Here is an 18,164-nt window from a genome sequence, read left to right as displayed (position 1 = left end):
TCTCTCCAGGCAGCACTCAGCTGAGACTGCTACTGTTAGGAGAGTGAAAACATGAAGATCCCAAATCTAAATCTGAATATGTAAGCAGACAGGGAACCTAAGAGCAACCTATTGCTGTGTGGTGGAGACTTGGCTGGCACCCCGCAAAACACAGTCTGATCATGTTGAGGGCGGCTGTGTCTTCACCAGAAGGGTTGTTCCTTCGGCTGTGTCTGCTGGGATGTCTCACCCTTTCACCTTACTCCTGGGCACCGTCACAAAGCACACCCTGCTCCACCGGGCATTTCCTCCAACTTGCTCTCTGATCTTAGAGACTTCCCCACAAGCCATGACCCAAGGCTGAAGCTGTTCTCTTGAGGTCAGGGCTCTGTGTCCCGCACCAACACCCTGAATTTAGACCTTCACCTTTACGGCAAACAAGAAGGCCAGAGACCACCTTAACCTTGTACCTCTGGCTACCAGTGCTAAAATATTGCAAAACTCGGCCTTTTGCTTGTCCTTGTCTCTGTAGATGCCTTTATTCAGGTTTCAGGCACCACTTCCTTCTCACCTATTTCAATTCTCTTTCTCACGGTTTGCTCAGTTTCTGTTTCAACCTTCAGCATGGTAAGAGACCTGCAGCCTACGAGTCTCACTGCGAGCAGCACTGAGGCTGCTGCCCTCTTTCCCAACTGATAGCTTGCAGCTCATGCCTGGCTCTGTCCCTGTCTCTAGTGTGCAGTTCCCCACTGAAGCACAATCAGGGAGCTTTCTGTTGAAGTCACACCACATGCTAACTCGGGCCTTGCTCACCAATACTTTCCCCCTCTCCTCCCCTGCTGCAGCTGGGTTATAGGTGTCATCATCTCCCTGGACCTCTCCCCCCTCTCTCCAGAAGACAGAATCATTTCCTCTTAATAATCTCACTTCTTCCTGCACTATCTATTTTAGTTTGAGGTTGACAGTGAACTTCTCACTTTCCCCAAAGCCAACCACACCTCCTGGCAATTTAACCCCCCAACCCTCTTCCCATTCTTGACCTTTCTTCTTCACACACCGTGATGAGGCCATCAGGAATTGTGTCCATTTTGCAGATGGAAAAGCAATGGGTTAGATGCACTTCTAAAAAGTCCCACTAAAGTCAGTAGCAGGGTAAAAATTAAGAACTCAGGAGTTCTCACTCCCAGTTCCAGGTTTGGATCACTACATTTAAGTATATTTTTCACTCTGGGGAGGTTAAATGGGAATTTTGAAGGTCTGGTCCTTGTCCAAAAGCCACCCTACAACTGCAATGAGGAAGCTCAAAGTCCAAGCAGCTGCTTGAGAGATGGCATTTCACAGCTGTAGTTTTCTTGTGAGCATCACAGTGAGTTAGTGCAACACACCCACTTGTCCAAGGATGCACAGGGGGTGCAGCTCTGTTACCTGTGGACGCCGGTCACACTTTCCTCTACTATCCCCTTGATTTTCTTAAACATGTTGGGGTATTTCTTATAAATCCAGTGGGTGAGGTCCCCTCCATCATCCAAGATCTGCAATAAGAAAGTCACACAGGTCAGTGCCCTGAAGAGCCAGCATAGCTGCCAACCTCCCTAAGTACATTATTCACCAAATTCCAAATTTATTAAGCTTGCTCAAGATTTTGCATTGTGCAAGCTACAGTCACTGCAACAGCACAGGCATAACCCACAAAAGGACTATTTTGTCTGATTATTCAGGGTAGGAACAACATTTTGGTTTTGTGTGTAGTTCTTCTAGGCAGATGCTGCCAAAATGCTAAGCGTTTAAACCCCAAAGAGGGACTGCCTGAACAGCCCTAGCACAAGCTCCTCTCTCTGGCTGCCCTTCCAGCCACAAGAACCACTGCAGAAGTGACAGAGAAGTGTTCATGCATCACAGCTGAACCCAGATCCGGCCTTTCCACCCCAACTGCGAATGGTGAGGCCAGGTGACCTTGACTGCAATAGTAATTTTGTTCTGGAAAAGGCACTGTGTTTCACAAAGTTCAATCCACATCCTTTACACGATCACCTTGGGTCACAACTCACCTAGGCTGAGCTTCAATTTAGGACTTAAAAGGTACCAATCACCCGAACCATCCAACACCTCTCAAGGATACACTTTTCCAAAGGATATTAAACCTCAAAGTAGAAGACATAACTCATAGTGGGATGCAAGGGATAAGGTGGGAAGGAATACAGACAAACTTCATCGTTTGACAACCACCAATCCCCTGGATCATAGTGTATGTGCAAGAGGTCTATGCAGCCATTGCACCAAGACCTTCAGTGTGTACACCTAGGCAAGAGTATGGAGGAGTGGAGGCTGTCCTAGACCAACTATCCCCCCCCTTTAGACCACTGAGACAGAGTCCAGAGGTCAGCCCGAGTCCAGACAGTCAGTGCCTCGATGGTTGTAGCTTCTGCCAGAGAGCACGCTTACTGCTCGACTACAACCACTAAACATGAACAAGTTGGGCTGGTGCTACATAATACCCAAGGAACGTGCCCGCTGAAAATTCAGCGTCTTGTAAAAGGACTCAAGCAGATAACTATAACTGAGTCATGAAGTGACAGAAATCAGAGATGGAAAAGAGCCTCACCGGTGACCAACGTACGGTGAGTGGTATGATCACCTTGCCTAAGGTAGCACAGCCTGGTAATCCATCGTACAGCCGTAACGCACACTCTTATAAACCAGCATGTAGAGCCGGACATGCTTACACCCATCAGTTTGATTCAAGCATTTCTGTGGCACACAACAGCATCTGTCAGAGGGTCGAGGATTTTAAGTTAAAAATGTTATGTACCGTATATGATCATTGTCGTCTGCTGACTACAGACCCACAGACAATTAGAAAAAGCCTACTGGGAGCTATTGGAGCTTCCCCAAGCAGTGGATTCCTGTATTTGTGCCCCTCCTTTGTCACCCCAGGCCAAATGATCTGGCCCCAACAAAAGCTACTTCCACTTATGCCTCCCACATTGCTTCAGTGTGTAGCCCATCCAAAAGACACGGGTGGAGAACTCTGGACAAGAGTCTGACACACCAGCCTCTCCTATATCAAGGCATTTCTACACCACAGACTTACTGTGCCGGGCACTGATGCCCTTCCACGTACCATGCTGCTTTATCCAGGATATTGTCTGAACTGGTATCTAACAAGGCTTCATTTGTGCAGTGCTGGGCAGGCCAATTAGCACTGTCACTCAGCAGCACTAATTAGGCCCCCTGCAGCATCATACAAATGAGTCTATGCTGGCTCTGGTGCAGCAGGAAGCCCATGTGAAGCAGGATGTATCTGAGGGTGCTTCTTCCTGACATAGTGAGCTTGCAAAGTAGTCACAGAGACCCGGTACGCCCTGCAAATGTGCTGCAGCACCATTAGGACCCTGAGAATGCACCATAACCTCTCATGTGCTCAATGTCCCACCTTATATACAGCACAGAAATCACTGGGATACCTGGGTTTCAACAGCCAAGCTATAAGGGGCTCCAGCCTGTGTTCATCAGAAATCTCTTCTTGGCTCAAGCCTCAAGATAGGGAGCTGCCCAGTGTGCAATCCTTCACAGGGAACAAGGCCAGCGTTGTTGTGCCTGGACTACAGGGCCAGCCTAAAGCACGGGCAGGCCAGTATCTTACTCCCACTTTATACCACCTAGGATTTCACAAGGCCCCTCCTGCTTGTTTTTCCGCTAGGGGATAATAATGGTCGGGGGGGGGCGGGCATGGAGTCTCAAATTGTAATTGCACTGTTACCTCCTTAATTCCTCCCCATCCACTTGGAGAGGCCCCGGTGCTGTGGCATCCCCAGGACAGTGCCTGCTGGATTAGCCCATCAGACTAGGAGCCTGAGCAAGGCCAGAGCTGAGGAGGAACGGGCATCAGGCTTCAGTGACCAGCAGGCGAAATGCCGAGTGCCTGGTTCAGCTTAGCACATGGCGGCACTTAATCAACCCAGGCTAAGCACACGGCCACGGGGACTGCGGACGATTCCTTCTGCAAGTCACTTACCAGATGCCAGGGAAAGGCCGACTCTCCGGAGTCAGGAGTGGTTACCTGCCGGCCCCTCCGTGGCTCAGGTGGTTTCAAAGGGTCAGCTGCCAGTTTATCGTCCCTGCTGAGAAAGGACTCAGCAGCCACTGCCCGTGAGCTTCTCCCAGCACAACGCCTCGAGCTCCCTCTACTGGTAATTGTGGCTTCATTCAAACCCAAAAGACGCCCCCCGCTGCTTGTACAAAAAGCCCACGTGACGGAGCATCAGGAAATAACCTGATGAGGTCCATCCTGTGTCCACTATGGGGCCAACCCTCTGCTAGATCAGAAAGCCTCTATCATGAGCTATTCAAACAGGGATTTGGAAATGGTGAAGTCCTCTGAACCATAAGCTCTCCTTGCTCATCTGCCTCTTGGCAGGACCAGGACCACCAACGATACTACCACTAGTGCTGGGATGTGCCGAGTATGGCAAGCGCTGCCTTAAAAATGAGAATACTGATTTAGTGGTCATTCCTTTTCCTCTTCCATGTCTTTTACAGCTGAGCTCCAGCTCCTGTGCAAGGCACATACGACCCTCATTTTACAGGCTGGGAAACTGAGGTACTGATTTGCCCCAACCACAAGTCATGTGGGGGCAACGTTAGGGATAGCAACTCAGCTGCTCCTGGAGAATTCAGTACTGAGGAAATGAAGGCAGCCCTCAAGCTTTCAAAGACCAACAAATCACCAGGGCCTCATGCCATACATGCTGAATTTCCTTGCAACTCCGGGGAGATGATCATTTGGCATTGTGAGTTCACCTCCAACTGCGTCGAATGCAACGAGATCCCTTGCATTTGGAGAAAGGCCACAGGCGTTGCATTCCTAAAGTCTAACAAGCCCAAAAAGAGCTACAGACCAATCTCCCCACTGTGCATTCCCCACAAGCTACAGGGATGTCTCATTTATGCCCAAGTCTACCCCATAACCGATCCGCAGCTGCCTAAGGAGCAGGCTGGTTTCAGACGACAGGTAACCCCTCACTCAAGACACTGAAGAGAGCTGCCAGACTGGGGAGAAGGCCGGTGCTGTCCTGGTGGACCTCGCCCCTTCTTTTAATCGAAAATGCAATGGAGCGGAGAAACGAACACAACAAAAATCCTAAGCATAAGATCCCTTCTGCCCTGATTCCCACCCCGACATACCCATATTTCACGTGGAGTACTAAACCCACTGACCGTCTGGAAGTCCGGATGGGACACACCATCCCCTTCTCCAAATGTGGAAAGAGGGCAGAACTGGGAGTTGAGCGAGGCTCTTTTCCCCTGGGGGTGCAAGGGTAAGATGACCCTGCAGCTCCAGAGCACCTGCTCAGACGCATAAAATGCCAAGCCTGCCACGCCTGCCGCAGGTGCGTTTACCAGCAGCTCTCTCCTACACTTGCTACCAGCAGGTTTCTCACGAGGGTCCTCCCTAGTCACCACTTCAGCAAAATGGTTTTCACATGCGTGACTACAGCTGGGACTTTTCCTTATGTAAACCCTGGATGAAAATGAGCCCTAGGCTGCCTTTCTGTCACTCTTCATGTTACGCAGGGATCAGCGACAAACTGCTAGAAGGTAGTTAGCCGAGCTGTATTTTATCGCTCCCTTCCTGATTTTAATGCCTGGCCTCAGACAGCTTTGAAGGGCATCCATGATTGCTTTCTCACACCCGCCCCCCATCCTTCCACTCTGCAAAGTGCTGTGAAGACACAATTCCTTCAAACGGCGACTTTTCCTATATCTAAAACACCGGGAAAGATCTAATCCACCTCCCTCCGGAGCGACATCTTGGATTTTCACTGTACGGCCCAGCTGTGTGCCTTGCTGCCATGAGGTGCGACCCACAATCCTGAGTCTCTCATTGAGCTGTCAGATTTTCAGAACAGTAATTCCCTACTCTATGCCCATGTCTACTTCACAGCTATTTCTCCCTTACCCATCTAATTCCCCTTTACCCCGTCTACCCAGCACAATTCAGAAGGATCTCAACCGACAGGAAAGTTGGGTTACAGCTAACAAGCTCAATGTGGACGAATGCAAGGTGCTGCATCTCAGGAGGAATAATCAAAAACACCAACATAAAATAGGTGACACCTGGCTGGAATGGCAGCACTATGGAAAAGGACTTGGGGGTCTTGGTAGACCACAGACTCACTATGGGCGCATCTATACGTTCATTAATGTGCTTTTGCTAATGCGCATTAAATTTAGTACCACCATTGTGATATACTAGAAAAAGGCACATTAGCCTATTTTAATGCACATTAGCGAAAGCAGACGGTTTTTTGTGATGTTTAGTGTGCATTAAAATAAGCTAATGTGCATTAAAGTGCACATGTACACGCGCCCTGTGAGTCTGCAGTGTGATGCAGCCACACAAAAGGCGAATACGATTTTGGGTCGCATTAACAGAAGCATTAGGTGCAAGACACAGGAGGTGATAGCGCCTCTCTACTCGGCACTGGTTAGGCCTCATCTGGAGCAGTGTCTGCAATTCTGGGCTCCACATTTTAAAAAGGACGTGGAGAAGCTAGACAGGACCCAGAGGCAGGCAACAAAGATGATAAAGGGCTTGGAAAATCAATCATAACAGGAGAGGCTGAAGAAGCTGGGCATGTTCAGCTTGTGGAAAAGGCACTTAAGAGGGGACATGAGAGCAGTCCTCAAATATCTGAAAGGCTGCCATAAAGAAGAGGGAAAGCACCTTTTCTCTCTTGCTGCAGAGAGAAGGACATGGACTAATGGCTTGAAGTTACAGCAAAGTTTAGATTGGATATCCGGAAAAACGTCTTCACTGGTAAAATAGAGAGGCAGTGGAACGGAGGCCCAGGGAAGTTGGGGACTCTCCATCACTGGATCTATGAATCACCATATTTAGGGTCAGGAAGGAATTTTACCCCACAGTCAGACCGGTACGGACTGTGGGGGGTTTCCATCCTCTGTGGCAGAGGGCATGGCAGCAGAGCATAAACTGACAACATTTCATTGACAGGTTGCTGGCTGCGGTGGTCCCCCTGCTTTACCTGTGGCAGGTTCGGGTGTGAGGTCTGCGTTGTCAGGGTTGATGGTACTCTTATGTAGAGGTAAGATTATGGATTTGTATAGGACGGTTTGGATAGGGATGACCCTGCCTCAACCCACCGGCGGTGCCTGCTGTGGGCATACACATCTGGGGGGTGCATGCCTCCCCCTGCCCCCTCCAGACACCAACCCCCTGCCCTAAACTTTGGGAGTGAGGGGCACCAGCAGGGCTGAGGCATGGGAGGCTGTGGGGTGGGAGCGAAGGGCATGGCAGAGCCAAGGGGGCTTTTTTCTACTTAACCTATTTACAGGGTTGAGACTGCCCGTTGATGTTTATAAAGGAGTCCTGGTACAAAAAAGGTTGAGGAGCACTGGTCTAGATGATCTCTGGAGGTCCCTTCCAGCCCAACTTCTCTATGAGTCTAATCCCAGGGACTGACCTCACTTTGCTTCCCCTGCACAAGGCCAAGTGCCATTCATTAACCCAGAGCTGTCATTCCCACATGCCTGCCTTTGGGTGCATCATTTCTTGCTCTGAAACAGCCTGGTGCCTCAATAAGAAACCAGGCTGTATGGCTTGGATGGATCAACCATAGAGACGTTCGGGTTTTCACACAGCTCACACCCAGCCATGTTTCGGGTGGACTGCCCATCCAGAGTCCCATGCAACTGCTCCAAGCCTGCTATCCTCATGATATGAAAACCCCAAACTCCTTGTCTCAAAAAAGGGTTTTCAGTAACTCAGGAGCTACTTGCTAGATTGGAGGAGCCCGTGCACAGGTACTGAGATTTCCAGTACACGTTGTGCTGATTATAAGTTGAACCCACATATTCCAAGTTCAAATTTTGAAGACAAAACACATTTTTTTCTCTTCTCTTCCATATAAGTTGATAACTACAGGTGCAGATCTCAAACAGCTCTTGCCCTTGGAGAATCACATAACTAAAAGCAGGTCCCAAAGGGTTATATGCACTAAAAATACTAAAATATGAACTACTGAAAAAAAAAAAAATTCTGCCTTTGACTTTTTATTGCAGGCACAAAAATCCTGCAGGTGCGAAGTCAAGAGTTTGGGGGCCCAAATGCAAGCCAACCCTGCTTATACATCAAGTGTAATTTTTATGGCTCTTCTGGAGGGGAAAAAAAGTAGATTTATAATCAGAACAACACAGCAGCTTCTCTCTGGGGGCAGCCTGAGTCGATCTGTACAGAGTGGCGGCCAAATTCACAGGGAATGAGAAACCTCACTGGTACCTCCCAGCGGAAACGCTCCTCTCCACAACCCCTGCCCGGTGACCATCTTTGCAGCCTCTGGGACCACTTTCCATCACAAACCTGGCATATATATTTCAGACTGGCAGCACCCTTCTCATTGCTGCCACCCTGCAAGCCAAGAGCTGCAGCAGGCATAGGAGCAGCCTTATTCCCACGTGAGGGCTAAAGAGAAGAAACCAGTTTGCCCTTTTGAGCTCAGGCGTGGCACAGATAGGATGGGTACTCAGGGCACAGCAGGGCAATCTGTTATGTGAACAGGAGGGGCAGGTAACTGCAGGAAGGTCTCTTAGGGGGCTCTGGGTCCCAGACTACCTTGCTTTTTGTGAACTTCGGCTCCTTCATTCTGACTCGTGTCTAATTTTGGCTATTTTTAGCCTCTCTCCACTGTGCTCGCTTTCATATTTGCCTGTTTCCAGGGAAACAATGAAATCAGCAGCACAGGTGGCACTCTAGCAATCTGCACGCGAAGTATGAAACCAGTTTTATAATGACTCGCAACATACAGCTGACGACAGGGATCCTGGCTTACAGGAAATGCTCCCCAGGTAGCCGAGCCCAGTTCAGGTAGCCGGGACTCCTAGGTTCTGCTCCGTTGATTCAGGAAAGGCATTTCTTAATGTGCCACTGCTTTCTCCTCTGTGACATGGAGGTAAAACACTCCTTGCCCCACAGGAAGACTATGAATCTTAGATGTCATAGACATTAGGGCTGGAAGGGACCTCGCAAGATCATCGGGTCCAGCCCCCTTAATTCCATTCAGAGCTTTTCACTCCTATAAACGACTTCCACCCAAGGACCATTTGGTGGGATACTCAAGCTCACAAACCTTCTCTGCATTTATAATAGTACAAATGAAGTGTGCTTTATTGAGGCAAGATCAGCCCACTGCCAGATCAGTTGCAAGGAGACCACTGCCCATCTTATGGCAATAAAATGCTATGCCATGCTAGCAAAATGTTGTGCTAATACTGTACTGAGTGTATATACTCCTTTGGATAACATGCTCAGCTTAAACAGCACTTCCACAAGGTGTTATTCTCCACATTACTGATTTCAAAGGTCATCCAGGATATCACTGGCAAGACTGGGATCGGTATTAGGAGCTCCACGCTCCAACTGCACTCAAACCAAATCTTCATCAACGCATCAAGCAAAATCCTTGGTCCTACCAGAGTCAACAGCAAAAGCTCTCACTGGTTCCAGCAGTGTCAGGACTTCACTGACAGCAGGGAAAGCTAGACTTCAGTCAAGTCTGGAAGACTGGGAGAGAGAGCGTGTTTGGTGAGGCCTGCAGTGATCCTGCAACTTCTCTGCTCTGCAGGTAACTGTGTAATATCCCACAACCCACCTTCCACTCACAACGCCCACTTTCCCATTGCTTGGTACTAAAATGCTCTGTTCTGTTCTGTTCATCACCTGGAACAGCAGCCCAGAGGATCACAACTTGAGAAGCGCTAGATCAAGTACAGTTGGCTTTGCTGGCTTTCTGAAGGTCTATACCTCTTCACAAAGCCCCATCTGAAGAGACATTGGCCATTACAGATGCATAAACCCAGGAAACCCCATCAAACAATCACAGGAAAGCAAGCTAAATGGACTGATGAGGAATTTTCATTTTGCCAATAGCATCAACGATGACTGCTGTTGCTCCTAATGGGACAGCATTTCCAAAGCAAACACTGCTTATTTCTCTGACTGAGTTTCCTAGATACAGAAATATGGCTCGGGGACAGATTTTTTGATCATTCACAAATCCCTTTAAAGGTGACAGAGAAAACAAAAGTCAAACAGATGCTATTTGAAGAAACAAAAATTAACATCCCAAATGATTTAATATGAGGAAACTTAAACGATGCAAATGCATGGCAATATCCTCCAGCCTCTCTTCTTCTTCGCCTAAATTTAGATTCTGAATTGCAGAAAACAGGACCTGTCTAAAGTGTTATGGAAGTAAAACATATGAGAGCTGAAACACCAAGATATTTGCGAGCTGAAATATTTGCCAAATACCAAGATCAGAATATTGCATTTTCTCTTTCAGCTGGGACCTCACAGACCACCAATGCAAGGAGCTGCAGTACTTCATGAGCAACACAGCGGGTGCAGGATTTAGTATCAAGATTGTCTGGTTTCCAGCTTTGGCCCCAAAAGCTAAAATGCTCTAAATGGAGAAGTTGTACTGGGAACAGCAGCCAGTGTGAACATGAACTCACACAGTTAAACTGCTACAACCCCTTCCTTCCCTGCTTTGCACACCCTTCCATTTTTGCTCTGAGCCACTGTTTGCTTTTAAGGCATCTTACCAGGTTTAATTTGAATGGAAGCAAGGCAGCCTTAAAATGACTTAAGAATATGTACACAGGGGCTTGGTACCAACCTAACTATATTGCTTTGAGAGTCCAGTTTCTTGTGCAAAGAACTGACCAAGTGTAAGATAGAGGGGAGCTAATTTCCAATAGCAGGAGGGTCAGTTAATTGCAAAGCACTTTGAAACTATGTGCCAAGCAAGGGCTGAGCATTAACTGCTGCTGAAGAAACAGACTTGTAAATTCAAGGGTGAACTAGCAATAACTCCAAACCCTTCTGTGGATCCCTGGCTCACTGTCTCTCCCTCTCTTAACTATAGTCGAGACACCACCAGCCTTTCTGACTGCTACATGTGCCAAATGTTCAGATGCAGCCAAACGACCCACCATATTAGGCTGCCATCCTTCCACGTTGACACAGCGATCGATACACCACCAGAAGTCATCTTCAGATTCTCCCTTCCAGGCAAAGACAGGGAATCCTGACAACGAGAGGGAGAAAGTTCAGTGATGCAGAGGTCAGCTGGGACAAGTGCTCCCTACACTGCAAAGGGTAGGAATGGCCAAGGTTTATGCGGTGCTTCCTATCACCGTCAGAGCACCCGCACTGAGAGCCAGACCATATGCACCGCTCTAGGAGAGGCCCTTTTCGAATTATGGAGGTGTGTGTATGATAGACTCACCATAGGCAATGCAGCAATTAGTCTCAGTAGAAGTTAGTTCAAAAGAGCAATTATGTGGCCTTTCAGAAAGCGGTGAAGCTGTGATTTCAAACCCTCCCAGGAGACCTCTTTATTGCTGTTCTGGCAAATCTTCAAATACTCCATCTTGGGTGAGCCCCAGAGCAGATATACAAGGTTGTAGAGAATCGTAGAAGCAATTACAACCCATCACCCCAGGCCTCTGATCCATTTCTAAGGACAATAATCTTTACAGCATATGTAGAAGGTATCTGTACTTCAAAATGATCCCAAGTATCATTCTTACACAAAAATGCAGAAATGGGGAGAAGAACAGTGCAAACTGATTTTTCAGGCTGGCTATCAAACCAAAAACTTGGGGGGGTGGGGGGGAAATTCAGTGCAGATAGAACAGACAAAGAAATGTGCTGCTGTTTTCCTCCAAAAAAAATGAAAGCTTAAAAAAATATAGTTTTGTTCAACACTGAATGTGACACCTGGCCCAGAACTATTTTTTTTCAGTGTTTGTCAAATATTCAAAGGAAACAAAAGGCTAAAGTCACTCCCTCGGTAACTGGAACGCTCACTCGAGATGTGGAAGACACTGTCTCTCCTAGATGCCTGGAAAGTGCTGCACCCCACCGGGGTAGGGTCTCTCAGTTTTGCTGACTGGCACTGTTTTACTTCATAAAAATAATCACAGCTTCACTGGAAAAAGGGTAGGGACCTCCCACCTTGCAGGGGAGTAGTCTAATCATTCGGTTACAGCACCACTTGCATTGGTCACCATCTGTGTTGGGCACATTTACACTTTAGAGCAGTGGTTTTCAACTTTTTTCATTTGCGGACCCCTTTGGAAATTTCAAATGGAGGTGCCGATGCCTCTGAATAGGAAGTGTGGGTGTTCACATACTTTTGATTGATCATAATCATTTTTCATGGACCCCTTAGACAGTCTGTGGACTCCCAGGGGTCCATGGACCACAGGTTGAAAACCACTGCTTTAGAGTAAACCGGAGTTATACATTTCAGTGACTGAAGTTCAAGGTGTATTGTCCACACAGTCTCTCTGTCTCTTATTTGTAGGTGTCTAATGCCTCGAGCTCTGACCGTACTTTTATTTGTCTAGGCAGTATCCAGAGTGCATTCTGCCCTGCCCATCCTTGCGATCCTGCACGAGGAAATAAAGGGCAGTATCCACTAATTGCTCCCAAGTTTCCTATTTTGTGTTGAATCTGAGACAGAAGTGAAAAGGGGCAGAATTGGAATACATTTGTGGATAATGCACTTCAAAGATCTCCAGTCACTGGTCAGGAACTTCATTTTCCCTTTTGAATAAGTCTGTACATCCCGATCCTCATTTGTGGCTGATTTTAAAGCAGGGCTCACATACTTGGGAGCAGGCCTCAGAGTCCCTCCAGGTAAATGGTGATTGTAAGACTGCTCTGCCCAAGCACACAATCTGCCCTAGCGTTTTCTGCAGGGGCACGTGTGAATGGAGCTCTAAGCAGCTGTCCTGAAGGTGTCATTTATGGCGACGTGTGCAGAGGTGCTATAGACATTGCTTGGACACTGGCAGAATGTGTCCCTTATCACCGATGGCAAGTCCAGCCTAGCAGTCTCATGGCTGTTTTATGCAACCCGTGATCCAGTTTGACAACCTCGGGGCTGACATCGCTACGCCTTTAGACACCTCAGCCACAGGTACAAAAAGCCAGGGACTCTTTCTGAACAAATGTTTAGCAAAAGTTGTAGGCTAATACCCTTTTAACATCTAGCATTCCTGTGATTTCCTCTCTTCCTCAACTCCACAAAATTGTGACCCCCCTCCCCAACATCATGTAATTTCTTAAAATAATCCCAATGGCCAACACTAGCCCACAGCACTATAGCAACAAGGTACAACCCAGATTTCTGAGCCACAAACAATCAACATGCACACTTCAGCCATACAACTTACCAGTAAAGCATGTGCACGTGAATACCCAAGATGAATGAAAAGCACCATAGAGATTTCAAGCTCCCACATGTTTATTCTAAACTGAAGGCACGACTATTTTAAAACAGAGAAAGATAGCCTGGCCGTCTTCTCTTACAGCAACCTGTAAAGGGAAAAAGGGAATCTTTCTAAAAGCACCATGAAAAAAGGGGCAGCCTCTTACCACTTTCAGCCAGGGCAGCAGCCACTTCGTTGAGAGTTGAATAGATGTTGCAAGCAGCCCACCGGCACTGAGCACCCAAGGCACCAAGAGTCTCCATCAGTACCTGCAAAGAGAACAGAAGAGGGCTGTGATATATTCCTGTCATGTGAACTGCACTGAACTTAGAGGGGGTGTCTGCAAATCGACTTCTACAGGAAGCAAAGTACCAACCTCTGCAGTTTTAATAGAGCGCACTGCTTTTCTGTTTATTATTTAAAGGAGCATTTTGATGGCATCGATGCCATTTCTTTAAGCATCGGTAGTGTCGTCAGTGCTATATGAAACACAAACAGACCTCCATTTCAGTAAGATTATGAACGAACTGCATAATGATTTCACTGGATCAATCCCAACCCCCTGGTTCTAGTCACTAGAAGGCGTTCTTCCCAATCTGGAACAGAACCCAGGAGTCCTGAATCCCAGTCCTCTGCTCTATGCATTAAAATAAGGCCCTCTCACTGTGCCTTTGAAGTTGGCTTTTTCAAGTCATCATTACTCACAGCTGTTGCTCAGGGACATGCATGCATTGCTCACATCTTCAGGTGGTTAGAGAGACGGATAGAGATGAAGAGTTATGAATAGACCATTATATAAGGGGGCAGTTCTCTTTTTGTTTTAAAAATGGGGTTTTGGTGAGAAAGGATTTGTCTCCAGAGATGTGGATCCAGCCTATCTGCTTCTGAGAACACATGGCCAAAGGGCAAAATCCCTCTTCAGCATTTTACCAGCAGGACCCAGCCTTGCCCTGTCTGGGGAGAGAATGAGGTTCATTCTTCATGGCCTATCTATTCTTTTACCTCCCTTCTGAGACGTTTAACAAGGTCTGCAGCTACGGGGTCCTGCCTCAGGCAGGGGGTTGGACTAGATGAGCTCTGGAGGTCCCTTCCAGCCCCGCTTCTCTGCCATTTCTGTGCTTTAGGCTGGAGTTTATCCTGCTGTGGAAAATCACTGCCTTGGTTCCAGAAGTGACCCCTATTCACACATCTCATACTAGTAACTGAGCAGTCAGTAGTAAGTAATTGTGCAGTCTAGAATAGATGACCTATGGGTGACAGGCAGCTAATTCTTTCACAGTCCTCCAACTCACCTAATCTTGATCCACCTATCGATTAGATTTCTAGGCTGCCCTTCTCAAACAAGACTCAAGGCAGCAGCTTACAAGAAGGAAAATTAACTTACAAAAGCAAGCAGATTGTTCAAATTAAATGCAAAACAAAAACTCCCTGAAAAAAACATCCTGACTTAGCCTTGCTTGCAAAATGAGAACCAAACATGAAGATCTTAAAGAGTTTCCTTTCCTTGAAGCATGGCAATGGGTAGAATGAGCCTCACAGTGAGGCACTGTCATCCCCTGAGCACATGCTTTGTACATCAATGGAGTCAGTCTACAATTCAGGAACAGAAGACTGGAAGGAGCCCCTCAGCCACTGAGTCAGTCCCAATGACATGCTGAAATGTCAACTGAAAAAGAGAAGTCCATAAAGCCTTACAGCAGTCTGGGCTGTAATGTGCGTGCAGCCCACGATCTTGGCCCCAGCCAATGGCTTCTCTCCCTGAGCTCGCTTCCGCAAAGCCATAAGCGCAGGCATTTCTGGAAGAGATGGAAAAGCCAAACAGTTAGCCCAAGGAACAACATTCAGCACCACTCCCTTCCTCCTCTCGATACTGAAGACACGTTATAACAAGTGCGCATGGCATTGCCACCCCAGATGTGTAAAAGCCAGGCGGACGGCCTCAAAAATCTTGGCACTCATTGAAAAAAACCCCCATCATTCCTTAACTATACATTCAGACTCTTCCTTCTTGAATGTTTTGGGTTTGGTGCGCTTGTGTTTTCAGGCTTTTCTCTGCAACAAGGACAGGGCTGTGAAAATTATTTTTAACAGAAGCTGAGTTTTTTTCAAACTTGTTTTCAGGAGTTAAGGATAAGCCCACAGTACTTATAAGTGCTTTAATCATGATAATAATGCAGTCCCTGGAAGGAGCCCCCTTCTTTTCACAAGTTGTTTGAACTAATCATGATGTTTTACAGCATTATCTAGTGTTTGTAAGTTGTTCGTAACCACGCGCCTCTGAAAATCCAGTAGTCACTCAATGAGTGGTCACTCGGGTCATATGGCATTTCTTCCTGTTCTGGGAGGACATCCCAACCAGAACAGTGCCTGAAGTCATCACTGACACGCTGGCCTTTCCAGGGAGAGGCTGGGGAACATTTTAAGTAATATAAAACAATAGCAAGCAACGGCATTAAGACATTTGAAGTATTTTCCTGTTTGGTGCTGGCTACTAGAGCCCACTGCCCCCCTCACCCCATCAGTCTATTGTGCTGTTCTGCAGTAATAAAGTAATTTGGGGTCCTCCCTGCCCTTTAGCTCTTTAAGCTTAAAGATCCTCTGTACATCTAGATCAGTGATTCTCACCTAAGGTGTCAGAGCACCCTGAGGTGCCTTGAGGTCCATTCAAGGGGTGCCATGCAGTGCTAAGTATGTAAACACGATTCACAAGATAAATCCAGAGATTTCAAACAGGAACTCACAGTGTTAAAAACATTCTGATTTGCTGGAGGCTTTTTGGGGGTTTGCAACAGAAGAATTTGCTCTGTTACATTTGTGTAGTCAAAAAATGAGTGAAAATTAAGAGCTGGCTTTTTCTTAGGGGTGTCTTGAGTGCAGAAAGGTTAAAAACCAGTGATTGAGATGGTCAGAAAATCCATTCCCCCAAACAGGGAAAGGCTGTTGAAATTTTCCACAGAAAAATTTTCAGCAAAAAATCACCAAGACAACAGCAACAAAAACCAAAGCGAAATATTTTGGACTCAAATACTGTCATGATGCCTAATAAGAAAGGTCTTTGGGTGCTTCACGCCCCCATTCTCAAGGGTCTCTGCTGGATTATGTATACACCACAGCCTCCACTCACGGGGAGAAGGAGGCAGCTGCATCACGAGAGTCTGGTCGCGACATCTCACGGGAAACAGTCTAGCCAGGAAGACAGAGAATGGGAACACAGGGAAACTGCTACCCCAGGAGGCACCAAGGCAGGAGAAGCAATCAAAAGATTTCAGCTTTTGGTTGAAATATTTGGTTTTCTGTCCAAAAGCTCCCAAGTCTTCCTCAGCAGGCGCTTCTTACAATAAACCTCCTTTAGTCAAAAAAAAAAAAAAAGAAAGAAAAAGCAAAAGAAAAAGGGATTTTTCTGCTGAAGACCAGCTTTCACTAAGGGCCCTGCTATAAATTCAAATGAAAGCTAGATAGAAACCAGTTACAGAGTTGTTACACATTTTCAAGCACAAACTTTGTAGCTGATTGCCTTTTTATACCTGGATAAGTTCTTTTTATGGTGTGATAATTACTTTGCAAGTGTGGCTGGTCTCCGATTCACCAGTGAATTGCCTAATATACGTATTGTACAGCAGAAGCCTGAACGGTCGGTCTCAGTCATCCCTAGCTCTGCAGACACCACCGAAGCAGGATGTACCCGTGCAACGTCCAGCCCCCAGAACAGAGCTCGTGGAGCCTTGCTTTTTTACCTTGCTCAGCAATTTCAATCTCTCGGCGCCCGAATTCTGCCTGCTTTATATTTTTCACACAGAAATCGCTGCTGCCTTTAGAGTTCTTCTGCTGCTTGTCCCGGGGGGAGGTCTCATCGTCGGAGCTGTCTGTATACGAGGCAGCTGAAGAGAGAAAAGGACACATCACAGCCAGAATAAGCTACCCCCAAAAGTCAGATCCTCTGCGATAGGATAGGAGGGGGAATATTCCAGCTACGGAGCAACTGAGAGAACGTGTGACCCCCTTCAAGAGTAAAAAAAACATCGAGGTTATGCAACACTGACACAGGCATGCACCAGAATTGGTTTGCTTCCCAATTCTGCGGCGATCAGCTGAACAGATCACAGACGTGCTTCTTTCAGGCAATAAGAGCACCTTGAGGTGCCAACTCCTTTGTTTCTCTCTTCTTCCTCAACCACAGCCCTCTTTTCCTTCTACTGTCCATATCCTCAGGACCAGCCTTTCCCCTGAAGTGCCCTTCAGCCCTCTTTCCAACTCTTATTTCTGCAAACCTACCTGCCATTGCTTCAGCCCTTCTGCCACACTGCTTCTCTGCTTGAATCCACCAAGACCAGTGTCAACCATTCATGCCTTCATCTCCTCTCGCCTTGCTATAGCAACACAAGTTTGTGGCCTGTCCATGCTCTTATGCTCCAGATTCTTATGCCCAGTTAGTCCTTGCTCTCTCTATCACTGCCAATGACAGGGGCTATTCCTAGTGTGAGTGCTCTGCTAATATGGAGAGTGGGGACTGGACTGAGACCCACCTTACTTCATGCGAGTTGTCAAATTGCAGCTTAAAGCTAAAAGCTTCTAGCCCCTACTCATCTCAGGTGGCTGTGTCCAGCCTCGGGAACCACCCCATGCTTAAGGGAAAGGAGATCTGTTACTCATTATAGCTGCTCTAAGCCTTTTTTAGGAGGGCAGCTTATAAATATAATAAATGAATAAATACATGCAAGTCCCAAGCAACAGGCCAGATGTACAAGAGGCACTTGTGTGGGTTTTCAAGTGTAGCTACAGTCAAGACCGCAACCACTCAAATGCAGACCATCTTATTCCAGGTCACGGCTCCTTGTGTTACAGTTCTAGCAACTCATTTTACCAACATAAATGAGTTTCACCAA

The 18,164-nt window shown here is 47.1% G+C and overlaps 1 protein-coding gene across 6 annotated transcripts in view; it reads right to left on the bottom strand.

Moving 5' to 3' along the window:
* Positions 1–18,164, bottom strand: part of AHCYL2 (adenosylhomocysteinase like 2) — a 160,024-nt gene that overhangs the window by 13,261 nt on the left and 128,599 nt on the right. For all 6 annotated transcript variants that reach the window (XM_019487654.2, XM_019487652.2, XM_019487655.2 and 3 more), the window contains exons 3-7: positions 17,016–17,159; positions 14,977–15,077; positions 13,448–13,550; positions 10,993–11,087; positions 1,405–1,511 (exon numbers count right to left, since the gene is read on the bottom strand). In XM_019487654.2, the coding sequence (XP_019343199.2) occupies positions 1,405–1,511; positions 10,993–11,087; positions 13,448–13,550; positions 14,977–15,077; positions 17,016–17,159 (550 nt within the window). The remainder of the gene's footprint in view (positions 1–1,404; positions 1,512–10,992; positions 11,088–13,447; positions 13,551–14,976; positions 15,078–17,015; positions 17,160–18,164) is intronic.

Source organism: Alligator mississippiensis, chromosome 4 (assembly GCF_030867095.1).
Source record: "Alligator mississippiensis isolate rAllMis1 chromosome 4, rAllMis1, whole genome shotgun sequence".
Taxonomy (NCBI): domain Eukaryota; kingdom Metazoa; phylum Chordata; order Crocodylia; family Alligatoridae; genus Alligator; species Alligator mississippiensis.
The sequence above is the reverse complement of the archived record's forward strand: the minus strand, read 5'-3'. Positions and strand labels throughout refer to the sequence as shown.